This window comes from Bos taurus, unplaced genomic scaffold (assembly GCF_002263795.3).
Source record: "Bos taurus isolate L1 Dominette 01449 registration number 42190680 breed Hereford unplaced genomic scaffold, ARS-UCD2.0 Leftover_ScbfJmS_1899, whole genome shotgun sequence".
In the NCBI taxonomy this organism is placed as follows: Eukaryota; Metazoa; Chordata; class Mammalia; order Artiodactyla; family Bovidae; genus Bos; species Bos taurus.
This window is the reverse complement of record NW_020190994.1, coordinates 681,836-695,669: the sequence shown is the minus strand read 5'-3', so window position 1 is coordinate 695,669 and position 13,834 is coordinate 681,836. Positions and strand designations below refer to the sequence as shown.

Here is a 13,834-nt window from a genome sequence, read left to right as displayed (position 1 = left end):
TATTGAACCAAACCGTATGAATCACTATTGTTTGTTGTTGCTATGCTTAGTCGCTCAGCCGGATCTGACTCCTTGTGACCCCATCAACTATAGCTCGCCAGGCTTCTCTGGCCATGGGACTTCCCAAGCAGGAATTCTGGAGTGGGTTGCCATTTCCTCCTCCAGAGGATCTTACAGACCCAGGGATTAAACCTGTGTCTCCTGCATTGGAGGTGGATTCTTTACCACCATGAAAGCTCATGAATCACTATTATTCAATTCAAATGGAGCTATGAAAATACTGTCCCTTTTGTTCTGCTTCATGTTTTTAGACTGTTTTTCCATCTTTCATTTAAATACCTGGTGAGCATTTCTCTGACCCCACCTTGTCACTTCTCACTTTGCACCTTTGCAGAGCCCATCTTCCTTCTACTCTGGCCTCAAAGCCTGACTGACTCCAGCTCATCTTCAGGGTCCACGTGTGTGTGACTTGCCCTGACTCCACTGCTCCGAGTTACGTATTCCAGCTCTGGGCTCCCTTGGGGGCTGTGATGACCATCTCTGTCTATTGTCTCCTAATTTTATGGTTGCTAGTTCTCTTTGCCCATAAGTTCATGAGCGCCTGGAGGGGACCGGCAGTGTCTTTCTGTGAGGAGCCTGGCACAGATTTGTGATTATGAAAGTTTGTTGAATGAATGTTCAGACCCCGTTGGATTGACCCAAAAATGTTTGAAATTGTGACAGAAAACCTCTTACTTGAAAGAGTGAAGTGGGGATGAAGTGTGTGGTCCTGGTGTTGGCCAGACCCCTGAGTGTGCACTATGCTAATGTCTCCATGATGTGAGGGATGGTTTATCTCAATCTGTGTCCATTCCCTAGAAAGGGGCCACTTACACAGGGCACTGAATTCATGTCTTGTATGCTGATGCTTCTTATAAAACCTTTGTCCTATTTTATTTTTACAGTAAGGAAATTTCCAAGATTCTGAAAAGTTCCTACCTTAGAGGCATGAATTTGGCATCATTTTTCACTGTGAGCAAAATCATGATTTTTTTCACCTTCATCACCAATGAGCTCCTTGACAACCTGATCTCAGCCAGCCAAGTGTTTGTGGTGGTGACGCTGTTTGAGGCTCTTCGTTTCTCAAGCACCCTCTACTTCCCCATGGCCATCGAGAAGGTGTCAGAGGCCATCATCAGCATCCAAAGAATCAAGGTTTAGTGAAAAATAACTTTTTTAAGTTATAGGCAGATTTTACCTAAAATACCTCTTTTATGTGGTGTCACTGTGTGCCAGTTAGGTGAGATTTAACTCTTTCAGTGCCAAGCTGGCAGTCTTTCCAAAATGTATGTATTCCCCTCTTTTCTTAGGTAAAGTGAGTTAAAAGTACTGTAAGATCCATGCTTGTTTAGGACCAGTAGTATAAATAGCAGCAGCACTGGCTTTTGACATGCAGTGGTGGCTGCAGGATGATTAAAATGTCTAAAAGCAGGAGAAGCGAACAGATGCATCTGCTGTGCTGACTGGAATGACTAGGCAGTGACTGTGCACAGTCCTGGGGTGACTAGGATTCCTGTCTGGTCTGGGAGGGGAGGAACTTGCTGAGAAGTCCCTGTTCTGTGGGCAGAAAGAGTGGCCTCAGATTCACTTAGTTCTCTGTGCTTAAAAACTGGAATCTTTCCTCCAAAAGATGTTTTTTTGTTGATTTCTGATCTCTACATTTTTATTCCTGTCATTATTTTACTTAGTGTCTAAGCCTGTCTCTAGCTGCCCTCTTCCTTTCAAACTTGTAACTTCGACCATACTTACTGTCTACTCTTTTAAACTAAATGTCCCTAAGTAGTCAGGGGTAAATAAACTAAATGTCCCTAAGTAGTCACACAACGGCCTGGCACACAGTAGGTGCTCAAGTATTTCTGTTTAAAATGAAGATTAAATCAGCTCTGTAAAAATGAATGATTTATTATGACCTCATAAGCCCAAGAACTCTCTCTATTTTTCTCTAAGTAAGGAAGGGGGACCCATGGTCCTGGCCTTGGATGACTCCAATAGGATTGCAAAACACTCATTGAAAGTCTTCAATAACTTTAACATCTAGTAACAATCTGTCTCTGAGGTTGTTTTCCATTACCAGCTATAAGCAAGTTAGTCTTTTTGGTAGTATCGACTTCCCTGCATAACCTGTTCTGAGTCTGCAATTCATGGCTCTACTGGCCATTTAATTTCAGCTTTTTCATCAGACTGAGTCTTGGGGAAAAATCCAGCCAGCACTTCTGGCGCCTTTACAAGCTGATCATGTGTTGAATGGGGTCTCATTTAACCCTTGGAAGACTGTGACATCTGTTCACCTCAGAGGTATTGTTTGTGGACAAGTGCTCAATAAATTTATTTCTTCACATAAGGCATACTTTTCCTTTTCTTTATTTTTTGTTTGAAAGTGTGGTGTTTCTATTCTAATGTATACAGATTGAGTATTGATGTCTTGGTTACATGCTTAAGCTGAAACTGGAATTTGATTCTGTCTAGACCAGATATATAACATATGCATTACTCTCCAGGGCCCTCGGTCTTTTTAATCAATGGAAGTTGATGATAGGCCAGACAAGAAATTCAAGCAAGGCTTCACTGAGGCTTGTGCTACAGCACAAAGTATGAAAACAAGAAACTGATGCCCCGTTGACGCTTTGAGAAGAATGGGCTGGTTCCTTAAGTGGGGTGAGGGTAGGGGAGGATTGGTGGTTTGAGCCACAGGAGTGACTTATGTGGTCTGACCCCTGTCTTGTAGGTGCCATGTGCCAAGATCGTGCACAGTTCCCTGCTTTGCTCCCAGCAGCTCAGAAATGCCAGTTGGCTTGTGATGTTTTTGTATCTTATTGTTCGTGATTGCCTTTGCATGTGTGCAGGTGTGTTTAGTCTCTTAGGATTTCTTTGTATTTTGTTGCTCAGGGAGACGTTTGTCCAGATTCAAGCACTCTGGTAGAGGGTCCCAGGTCCCAGCCTGTCTCATCACCTTTTGCTTGTTGCTGTGTCAGCTTAGACTCTGTAAGGCTGTAGCCATGCAGTCAGTGGTTGGATGGTTTGAACAGCCATGCAGTCTGTTCCTTCCTTTAGCTGATGCCCTCGATGGGCTGACTGTGCAAGGCTAGGTCTTAGCTGGAGTTGGGACTGTAAAAGCACACGAATGATGTAGTGTCTCCCCTCTGTGTGACTTAGTATTCCTCAGGGGATTCAGAGGTAGGGAGGGCAGTGCCAGCTGGGGATGTGCTGAGCTGGTTTCAGTAGGGTTAGTATTTGAGATGGACCAGAAGGGTGGGTGGGGTCAGTACTCAGGGTGTCCAGGCAGAGGCCACCTGGGGAGCATGGACTTAGGTGCAGGTGAGCCACTGGGGTGGTGGGCGGTGGGGGGAGGGGGTGGGGTGTTAAGCTTGTGGACACTCTTTGAGGGGCTGTAAGGAGATCAGAAGGGAGTGTCTTGGGGTGGGGTCAGTGATGTTGGGGAGGACTGGGGAAGGAACCAGCAAAAGAAAAGTTGCATTATTGAAATAACTAATAGTGAGTGAGATTCTGAAATTATGTTGTTTCAAGAGGAAAAGAGAGTTGGGAGAGGGATGAATTGTGTCAGAACAGGCAATGGTGGTAGGGAGAGAGAACTCAGGCTGTGGTGGTTGAAAGCCTGCAAACGTGTCCTCATACCACTCTCCGTCCATCCTGCCTCCTGGTGGACATGGGCTCCGGGCAGGTAGGAGTCACTGTGCTCAGTGTTAGGTTCTCAGTGAGCTGGGATGAGTGGAGGAAAGAATGAATGAAAGCATCTTCCACCAGCTGATATTTGACAGAAATGCAAGGATCCTGTCTTTCTTTTCCTGCACAAGGGTTTTCACATTCAGTTTTGACCAGTTCTTTTTAAGTAGAAGTTTGCAATCACATTTATGACTCTGAGGCACGATAGATAGGGTGTCAAGATGTTTAAGGTAGTAGATTACTATTTATGTGTCATTTTCTTTCTCAAACATCCTCACATGCTTGTTTCAGTTTTTCCCCATATGGGTTAGGATTTGGTTTACCTGTGGGTCCCAGAGGTACCCATGCTAAAGCTGCTTACAGGGGTCATTTGTTTTTCTCTCATTCAAGAATCCTTGTGAGGCTCTGTATGGGTTTCTTGGGGCTGCGGATACAAAGTACCATAAAACATGTGGCTTAAAACCACAGGAATGTTTTGTTTCCCAGTCCTGGAGGCTAGAAGTCTGAAATCAAGCTATCAGCAGTCAGGATCCCTCTGAATCCGATAAGGGAGCATCCTTTCTTGCCTCTGCTAGGTCTGAGTGGTTGCAGGCAAAACTTGATATTCCTTGGCTTTAAAGCCGTCACCCCAGCCTCTGTCTCCATCATCAGGTAGCTGTTTTTTGTGTGTCTGTCTGTCTCTGCATTTCTCATAAGGACTCCAGTCATATTGGATTCAGGGCCCACCCTACTCCACTGTGATCTCGCTTTAATTGATTACATTTCCAACAACTAAATTTCCAAATAAAGTCACATTTTGAGCTAACTGGGGTTAGGATGTATCTTTTACGTGGTGATACAACTCTCCCCATAACAAGTCCCATGGCTAGTGTGAACCTCCGTGATGTTGGGACCCAGACTCTTTCTCTCTTATGTTACTCCACTGCATGTGACCTTGACCCGGCTGGCAGCCCCCAAGGCCCAGGCTGGTATGGAGGAAGGTCCTGGTTGCTGTCACTCTCCACAGCCCTGGATTTAGTCACGTGGCTGCTCCTGTCTGCTCGGGAGCCTCGAGACAGAGGGAGGGCCTCCTTCCAGGCTGCCACATGCAGTTAAAATCCAGGGTTTGTTATCTCAGAAGAACAAGAGCAGATTTCAAGGACAATCAGCAGTCTCTGCCTCTTGTTCACAGTTTTGGGGACCTTGGGGAGTGGGAGTGGTCTAAGTTATTTGTTCAATTTCTCTGTTGCTCTAGCTTTTCTCATTAAATTTTACCTAGCATTTGCAAGGCAAGAGGGAATTTTCTTGTATGTGTTTGTCAGCTTTGTAGCAATTTATAAGATTTTGTTTTATTCAACTACTGTGCATCACTTCAGAGAAGGCAATGGCACCCTACTCCAGTATTCTTGCCTGGAAAATCCCATGGACGGAGGAGCCTGGAAGCCTGCCGTCCATGGGGTTGCTGAGGGTTGGACACAACTGAGCGACTTCCCTTTCGCTTTTCACTTTCATGCATTGGAGAAGAAAATGGCAACCCACTCCAGTGTTCTTGCCTGGAGAATCCCAGGGGTGGGGGAGCCTGGTGGGCTGCTGTCTATGGGGTTGCACAGAGCCGGACACGACTGAAGTGACTTAGTAGTAGTAGTGCATCAGTTAGTTGCAAAGTGGTGTAGAAGATAACAAGAAGTGAGAGGTGCAGCCATTCCTGCTTTGAAGGAAAGAGGGCATTGACTAATAAGAGGCAGTGATTGTGAAAAGATGCTTGTGAAATATTTTTTAAGACATAGAAACTTAACACAGTTTTCTTTTTAGAATGATGACTTAGTAATAGTTAATGACAAGCAGTGATGTGGTATTGACACACACGAGGGGGAAAGCAGAGTGTACAGGGTTTGCACTCGGAGTCTCTGTCGTTGGTCTTGTGTTCCCAGCCTGTCCTGTGCCACCTGCTTCCTGATGGCCTGGGGAGGGCCTTCCTCTCTGTGTTCTAGCAGTGTTGCATGGTGCTTGGCACAAGGTGGGATTCAGTTAGTATTTATGAAATAATTTCCTACCAGCTCACCTGTTTATTGTTGGTAACACAAAAGTAAAACAATAAAAATGTCCAGTTTCTAAATGTATTAGAGTTTGAAGCCATATTTTCTTCTTAGGGAGGAACCAGTACACTTGTTGAGAAAGTAACAAAGATAGCCTCATGGCCAGGAATTCTTATTTATTTATTTTATACACACACAGAGATACACAGACACACACACATACATACTCTATATATGTGTGTATATGCTATGTTATATATATATATATATATATATATATGCTATACTCTATTATATACTTAGTTGTACATATAATAATGATATATTACATACTATATACTATGTAATATTTCTCATGTGAACCAAGACCTAATAAAATACAGTTGTAAAATGATGCTGCTACTGCTGCTAAGTCGCTTCAGTTGTGTCCGACTCTGTGCGACCCCATAGATGGCAGCCCACCAGGCTCCCCCGTCCCTGGGATTCTCCAGGCAAGAACACTGGAGTGGGTTGCCATTGCCTTCTCTAATTCATGAAAGTGAAAAGTGAAATGAAGTCGCTCAGTTGTGTCCGACTCTTAATGACCCCATGGACTGCAGCCTACCAGGCTCCTCCATCCATGGGATTTTCCAGGCAAGAGTACTGGAGTGGGGTGCCATTGCATTCTCCATGTAAAATGATAGGTAGGTATAAATGATAGGTATAAAACTTTTTATTGCCAATTCCAGAGAAGCAGTTGTTTTGTTTGTGCTTTGTTCTTGCAGTATAAACAATCTATGTTTTGCTTTTTTTCTGTAGAACTTTTTGTTACTTGATGAGATAACACAGTGCTACCCTCTGCTGCCATCAGATGGTAAAACGATCGTGGATGTGCAAGCTTTTACAGCTTCTTGGGAAAAGGTAAGAAACTTTGCTTTCCAAAATTATGACTGCTAAAAGATAACTGTGACATAGATTTATTGGAGAATTTTGAGATTTTACATATACAGTAAAATGTGACTTGCTCACTTACTTAGAATATATTCTAAAAATTATCAGAATCAGGGATGAGGTTTGCAATGAATGGAGATTAAGTGTAAAATCAGCCTGAGGCATTTGACATGTTACTCATTTTCAAGAGAGCTTTCAGTGTATTAGCACATGTTGAACTTAAAGTATATAAATTCTTATTTTAATTTTTAGTGTATTTTTCATCATGTTTTATTACAGAGTATTAAATATAATTCCCTGTGCTATACAATAAGATCACCTTAAACAAAAGATTAGAGCACAAATAGCTTCTCTTGAAAACCCAGATCTAATATTTTGAGATGAAGTATGAAGTGTCAGTTGCTTCACTTGTCTCTGAGTCTTTGTGACCCCATGGACTGTAGCCCACCAGGCCCCTCTGTCCATGGGGATGGATACCTACTCCAGAATTTCTGTTGTTTTTGTTGTTCAGTCACTCAGTCATGTCCAAGTCTGTGTGACTCCATAAACTTCAGCATGCCAGACTCCCTTGTGCATCACCAACTCCAGGAGCTTGCTCAAACTCATGTCCATCCAGTCAGTGATGCCATATAACCATCTCATCTTCTGTTGTCCCCTTCTTCTCCTGCCTTCAGTCTTTCCCAGCATCAGGGTCTTTTCTAATGAGTCTACTCTTTGCATCAGGTGGCCGAAGCATTAGAGTTTCAGCTTCAGCATTAGTCCCTCCAATGAATATGCAAGATTGATTTCCTTTAGGATTGACTTGTTTGATCTCCTTGCTGTTCAAGGGACTCTCAAGAGTCTTCTCTAACACCACAGTTCAAAAGCATCAATTCTTCAGTGCTCAGCCTTCTTTATGGTGAAAACTGTCACATCCATACATGACTATGGGAAAAACCGTAGCTTTGACTAGATGGGCCTTTATCAGCAAAGTAATGTCTCTGCTTTTTAATACACAGTCTAGGTTTGTCATAGCTCTTGTGCCAAGGAGCAAGCATCTTTGAATTTCATGGCTGCAGTCACTGTCTGAAGTGATTTTGGAGCACAAGAAAATAAAATCTGTTACTGTTTCCACTTTCTATTTGCCATGAAGTGATGGGACCAGACGCCATGATCTTAGTTGTTCTAATGTTGAGTTTTAAGCCAACATTCACTCTTTTTCACTTTCCTCTTTCACTTTCATCAAGAGGCTCTTTATTTCCTCTTCATTCTCTGTCATTAAGTGGCATCATCTGCATGTTTGAGATTATTGATATTCTATCAGAATTATAGATTCCATTTTGTGATCATCTAGCCGTTTTGCATCACATAATCTGTATAAAAGTTAAACAAGTAGGGTGACCATATACAGCTTTGATGAACTCCTTTCCTGATTTTGAACCAGTCTGTTGTTGCATGTCCAGTTCTAACTGTTGCTTCTTGACCTGCATTCAGGTTTCTCAGGAGGCAAGTAAAGTGGTCTGGTATTCCCATCTCTAGAAGAATTTTCCACAGTTTGTTGTGATCCACATAGTCAAAGGCTTTAGTCAATGAAGCAGAAGCAGATGTTTTTCTGGAATTACCTTGCTTTTCTGTGATCCAACAGATGTCGGCAATTTGATCTGGTTCCTCTGCCTTTTCTATATCCAGCTTATACATCTGAAGGTTCTCAGTTTACATACTGCTGAAGCCTAGCTTGAAGAATTTTGAACAATACTTTGCTAGCACATGAAATGAGTGCAATTGTGTGGTAGTTGGAAAAAAGAAGGAAACTTCCTAAAGTGAGCTAAAGCTACCTCAAATCCCCAAAGAGATGAAATTTGATGAAGAGGTCTCCAGGACACAGTATCTTAAAATAGGAAAGAGAAAAATGTGGGTTATATTTTGCATATCAATTATGTTGATTATTGTTATATTTTCCACTTTCTAAAAAGAAATGTGTTACTTTATTAAAATGGGTAAATTAAATTAAAAGCTTTAATTTGTAGGCATCAGAGACCCCAACTCTGCAAGGACTTTCCTTTACTGTCACACCTGGTGAACTGTTAGCTGTGGTCGGACCTGTGGGAGCAGGAAAGGTAAGTTAATGATGTCTTTTGTCAGTTTGATGCAACACCACAACTCATGTTAAATTCTCAGAATAGAGCCCAGATCTGTGTGTGACTCAGTTTGAATTGAGTGTATCTAGAACAGTGTCTCTCTAGGTGTGTTCATGGAACAGTCATTTTACAAGAATGTTTCATGGTGAAATAAATCAGGATAAATGTACACTATCTTTCTGTTCTTGGTGCTTCCTGTTTCCCAGTTAAGAACTGCCTGTGTGGAATTTGGATGTCTCAGTGAAGAAAATTATTTATGTGACAGCTGTTCTGGATTAAATTAAATAAAATCAGACTTAAATTGAAGAAAGTAGGAGAAACCAATAGACCATTCAGGTATGACCTAAATCAAATCTCTTATGGAAGTGGAAGTGGAAGTGAGAAATAGATTTAAGGGACTAGATCTGACAGAGTGCCTGATGAACTACGGATGGAGGTTCGTGACTTTGTACAGGAGACAGGGATCAAGACCATCCCCAAGAAAAAGAAATGCAAAAATGGCAAAATGGCTGTCTGAGGAGGCCTTACAAATAGCTGTGAAAATAAGAGAAGCAAAAAACAAAGGAGAAAAGGAAAGATATACCCATTTGAATGCAGAGTTCCAAAGAATAGCAAGGAGAGATAAGAAAGCCTTCCTTAGCAATCAATGCAAACAAATAGAGGAAAACAATACAATGGGAAAGAATAGAGATCTCTTCAAGAAAATTAGAGATACCAAGGGAACATTTCATTCAAAGATGGGCACAATAAAGGACAGAAATGGTAGGGATCTAACAGAAGCAGAAGATATTAAGAAGAGGGGCAAGAATACACAGAAGAACTGTACATAAAAGATCATGATCCAGATAATCACAATGGTGTGGTCACTCACCTAGAGCCAGACATAATGGAATGTGAAGTCAAGTGGGCCTTAGGAAGCATTATTATGAATAAAGCTAGTGGTGGTTTTGGAATTCCGGTTGCGCTCTTTCAAATCCTAAAAGATGATGGTGTGAAAGTGCTGCACTCAGTATGTCAGCAAATTTGGAAATCTCAGCAGTGGCCACAGGACTGGAAAAGGTCAGTTTTCATTCCAATCCCAAAGAAAGGCAATGCCAAAGAATCCTCAAACTACCACACAATTGCATTCATCTCACACACTAGTAAAGTAATGCTCCCAATTCTCCAAGCCAGGCTTCAGCAATATGTGAACCATGAACTTCCAGATGTTCAAGCTGGTTTTAGAAAAGGCAGAGGAAACAGAGATCAAATTGCCAACATCTGCTGGATCATCAAAAAAGCAAGAGAGTTCCAGAAAAATATCTACTTCTGCTTTATTGACTATGCCAAAGACTTTGACTGTGTGGATCACAATAAGCTGTGGAAAATTCTTCAAGAGATGGGAATACCAGACCACCTGACCAGCCTCCTGAGAAACCTGTTCAGGTCAGGAAGCAACAGTTAGAACTGGACATGGAACAACAGACTGGTTCCAAATCAGAAAAGGAGTACTTCAAGGCTGTATATTGTCATCCTGCTTATTTAACTTGTATGCAGAGTACATCATGAGAAATGCTGGGCTGGAAGAAGCACAAGTTGGAATCAAGATTGATGGCAGAAATATCAATAACCTCAGATATGCAGATGACACCACCCTTATGGCAGAAAGTGAAGAAGAACTAAAGATTTTCTTGATGAAAGTGAAAGAGGAGAGTGAAAAGTTGGCTTAAAACTCAACATTCAGAAAACTAAGATCATAGCATCCAGTGCCATCACTTCATGGGAAATAGATGGGGAAACAGTGGAAACAGTGGCTGACTTTATTTTTTTGGGCTCTAAAATCACTGCAGATGGTGATTGCAGCCATAAAATTAAAAGATGCTTACTCCTTGGTAAGAAAATTATGACCAACCTAGACAGCAGATTAAAAAGCAGAGACATTACTTTGTCAACAAAAGTCCGTCTAGTCAAGGCTATGGTTTTTCCAGTGGTCATGTATGGATGTGAGAGTTGGACTATAAAGAAAGGTGAGTGCCGAAGAATTGATGTTTTTGAACTGTGGTGTTGGAGAAGACTCTTGACAGTCCCTTGGACTGCAAGGAGGTCCAACCAGTCCATCCTAAAGGAGATCAGTCCTGGATGTTCATCGGAAGGACTGATATTGAAGCTGAAACGCCAATGCTTTGGCCACCTGATGGGAAGAGCTGACTCATTGGAAAAGACCCTGATGCTGGGAAAGATTTAAGGTAGGAGGAGAAGGGGATGACAGAGGATGAGATGGTTGGAGGGCATCACCGACTAAATGGACATCAGTTTGGGTAAACTCTGGGAGTTGGTGATGGACAGGCAGGCTGATGTGCTGTGGTTCATGGGGTTACAAAGAGTCAGACATGACTGAGCAACTGAACTGATACTGTTCAGGATAGACAGAGACAATGGGGACTTCTTTTCATCTTAGTGGCCCTTCCAGGATATCTGGAGATCATGAAGGCTCTTCACAGAAGCTTTGAGCATTTCCTCCTATGACTTGACATAATCCCATCAGTGCATGTGCAGTGAATGTGCAGCCAGGTGCTGGAGATAAAGGTACAGAAGTGAGCAAGACCCTGACTCTCTGCCTTTCAGAGGCAATTAGGTTGTGGGGCGAGACAGATATGCAGACATGTTATTTCAGCCCAGTGTCATGAGCACTCTGATGGTATGGATACACACATGCCACATCTGTGTGATGTTGAAGATTGAAAGGAAAGGTGTGCATACACTTGGTATGAAACAACAAAATACAGAAACCTAACATGGCGAGTGGGCTTCCCTGGTGGCTCAATGGTAAAATAATCCCCTGCTAATGCAGGAGACACAGGTTCGGTCCCTAGTCTGGGAAGTTCCCACCTCCCAGTTGTGGAGCAACTAATCCCGTGCACCACAACTGTTGGACCTCTGCTCTGGGGCCTGGAGGTGCAACAACTGAGCCCACGGGCCACAACTGCTGAAGCCTGCCCACTAGAGCCTCAACAAGAAAACCCCCATGCACTGCAGTGACAACCCAGTGCAAGCAAAAACAAATAAAATTAGAATTGTGGTATGGCAGAAACCGACACAACATTGTAAAAAAATAAATGAAAAATATAAAAGAACTAAAAATAAATACAATTGTTTTTTAAAATGTGGGATGTGTAGACGAAAGGGTGCTGATTTCCTCTGTCATGGACTTTTGGTCTGTAGACACAACTTACTTGAGAGTTCTTCAGTTGGCTATATTCTTCACACATAGCTTTTTAAGAACAAGTGTTTGTCAAGTAAAGGATACCAGATGCAGGAACAATTGCACTGAATATCAGATATATCAAATACACATCCTGCTGGGCTCTACTAAAGAAGGATGTTGCTGCTGCTGCTACTGCTGCTAAGTTGCTTCAGTTGTGTCCAAATCTGTGCGACCTCATAGACAGCAGCCCACCAGTCTCCCCCTTCCCTGGGATTCTCCAGGCAAGAAAACTGGAGTGGGTTGCCATTTTCTTCTCCAATGCATGAAAATGAAAAATGAAAGTGAAGTCGTTCAGTCATGTCCAACTCGTAGCAACCCCATGGACTGCAGCCTACCAGGCTCCTCTGTCCATGGGATTTTCAGGCAAGAGTACTGGAGTGGGTTGCCATTGCCTTCTCTGAGAGAAGGATGTTAAACATTCTCAATTATTCTTTGCTGAGTAGAATTTCACCTGGGGGGATACTCGGGCAGAGTAGATTGTTTATACTATTAATATATTCCTTATCAGTCATTTTCATTGACCATTAATGTGTTATTTTCACTTTTTTTTGTTTGTTTGTTTTGGTCTCAACTGTGAGGGCTGTACTTTATCCAGTTGAAGGAAAGGGTTCTATCATGTATCAAGCGCCAGGGTGGGTCAGCTGTGCTGTGGGGCGTGTTCCATCCTGAGTGCACCCTGTTCACATGTGTGTTGCCGTCTGTTTCAGTCATCACTGCTAAATGCTCTACTGGGGGAGCTGCCCCCGAGCCAGGGACGGGTCAGCGTGCATGGGAGGATCGCATATGTTTCTCAGCAGCCCTGGGTGTTTCCAGGGACTGTAAAGAGTAACATTTTATTTGGGAAGAAATATAAAGAAGACAGATATGAAGAAGTAATAAGGGCTTGTGCTTTGGAAGAGGTGAGTAATGACTTCTGAGTTGTATATACTTGAATTTCATTTTTTTTAAATATAAATTTATTTATTTTAATTGGAGGTTAAATACTTTAAAATATTGTATTGGTTTTGCCATACATCAACATGAATCCACCATAGGTATATACATGTTCCCCATCCTGAACCCCCCTCCCACCTCCTTCCCTGTACCATCCCTCTGGCTCATCTCAGTGCACCAGCCCCAAGCATCCAGTATCATGCATTGAACCTAGACTAGTGACTCGTTTCATATATGATATTATACATGTTTCAACGCCATTCTCCCAAATCATCCCAACCTCTCCCTCTCCCACAGAGTCAAAAGACCGTTCTATACATTTGTGTCTCTTTTGCTGTCTTGCATACAGGGTTATCATTACCATCTTTCTAAATTCCATATGTATGTGTTAGTATACTGTATTGGTGTTTTTCTTTCTGGCTTACTTCACTCTGTATAATAGGCTCCAGTTTCATCCACCTCAATTAGAACTGATTCAAATGTATTCTTTTTAATGGCTGAGTAATACTCCATTGTGTATATGTACCACAGCTTTCTTATCCATTCATCTGCTGATGGACATCTAGGTTGCTTCCATGTCCTGGCTATTATAAACAGTGCTGCGATGAACATTGGGGTACACGTGTCTCTTTCAATTCTGGTTTCCTCGGTGTGTATGCCCAGCAGTGGGATTGCTGGGTCATAAGGCAGTTCTATTTCCAGATTTTTAAGGAATCTCCAGTGTTCTCCAGAGTGGCTGTACTAGTTTGCACTCCCACCAACAATGTAAGAGGGTTCCCTATGATAGTGGTTTACACTACAAGGTTTGTTAATAGTTCTTTTTAAAAAATAGATTTTTGAATGTTGATTAACATTTAAGTTGGTCTTCTGGATAA

General features: G+C 42.3%; 1 protein-coding gene across 7 annotated transcripts in view; it reads left to right on the top strand.

Moving 5' to 3' along the window:
* Positions 1–13,834, top strand: part of LOC100299180 (ATP-binding cassette sub-family C member 4) — a 150,655-nt gene that overhangs the window by 32,285 nt on the left and 104,536 nt on the right. For all 7 annotated transcript variants that reach the window (XR_009493709.1, XM_024989068.2, XM_024989067.2 and 4 more), the window contains exons 8-11: positions 945–1,194; positions 6,534–6,635; positions 8,672–8,761; positions 12,734–12,925. Coding sequence is in view for 6 of the 7 variants with exons in the window: in XM_024989068.2 (XP_024844836.1) it covers positions 945–1,194; positions 6,534–6,635; positions 8,672–8,761; positions 12,734–12,925 (634 nt within the window). In the remaining variant the exon portion in view is untranslated. The remainder of the gene's footprint in view (positions 1–944; positions 1,195–6,533; positions 6,636–8,671; positions 8,762–12,733; positions 12,926–13,834) is intronic.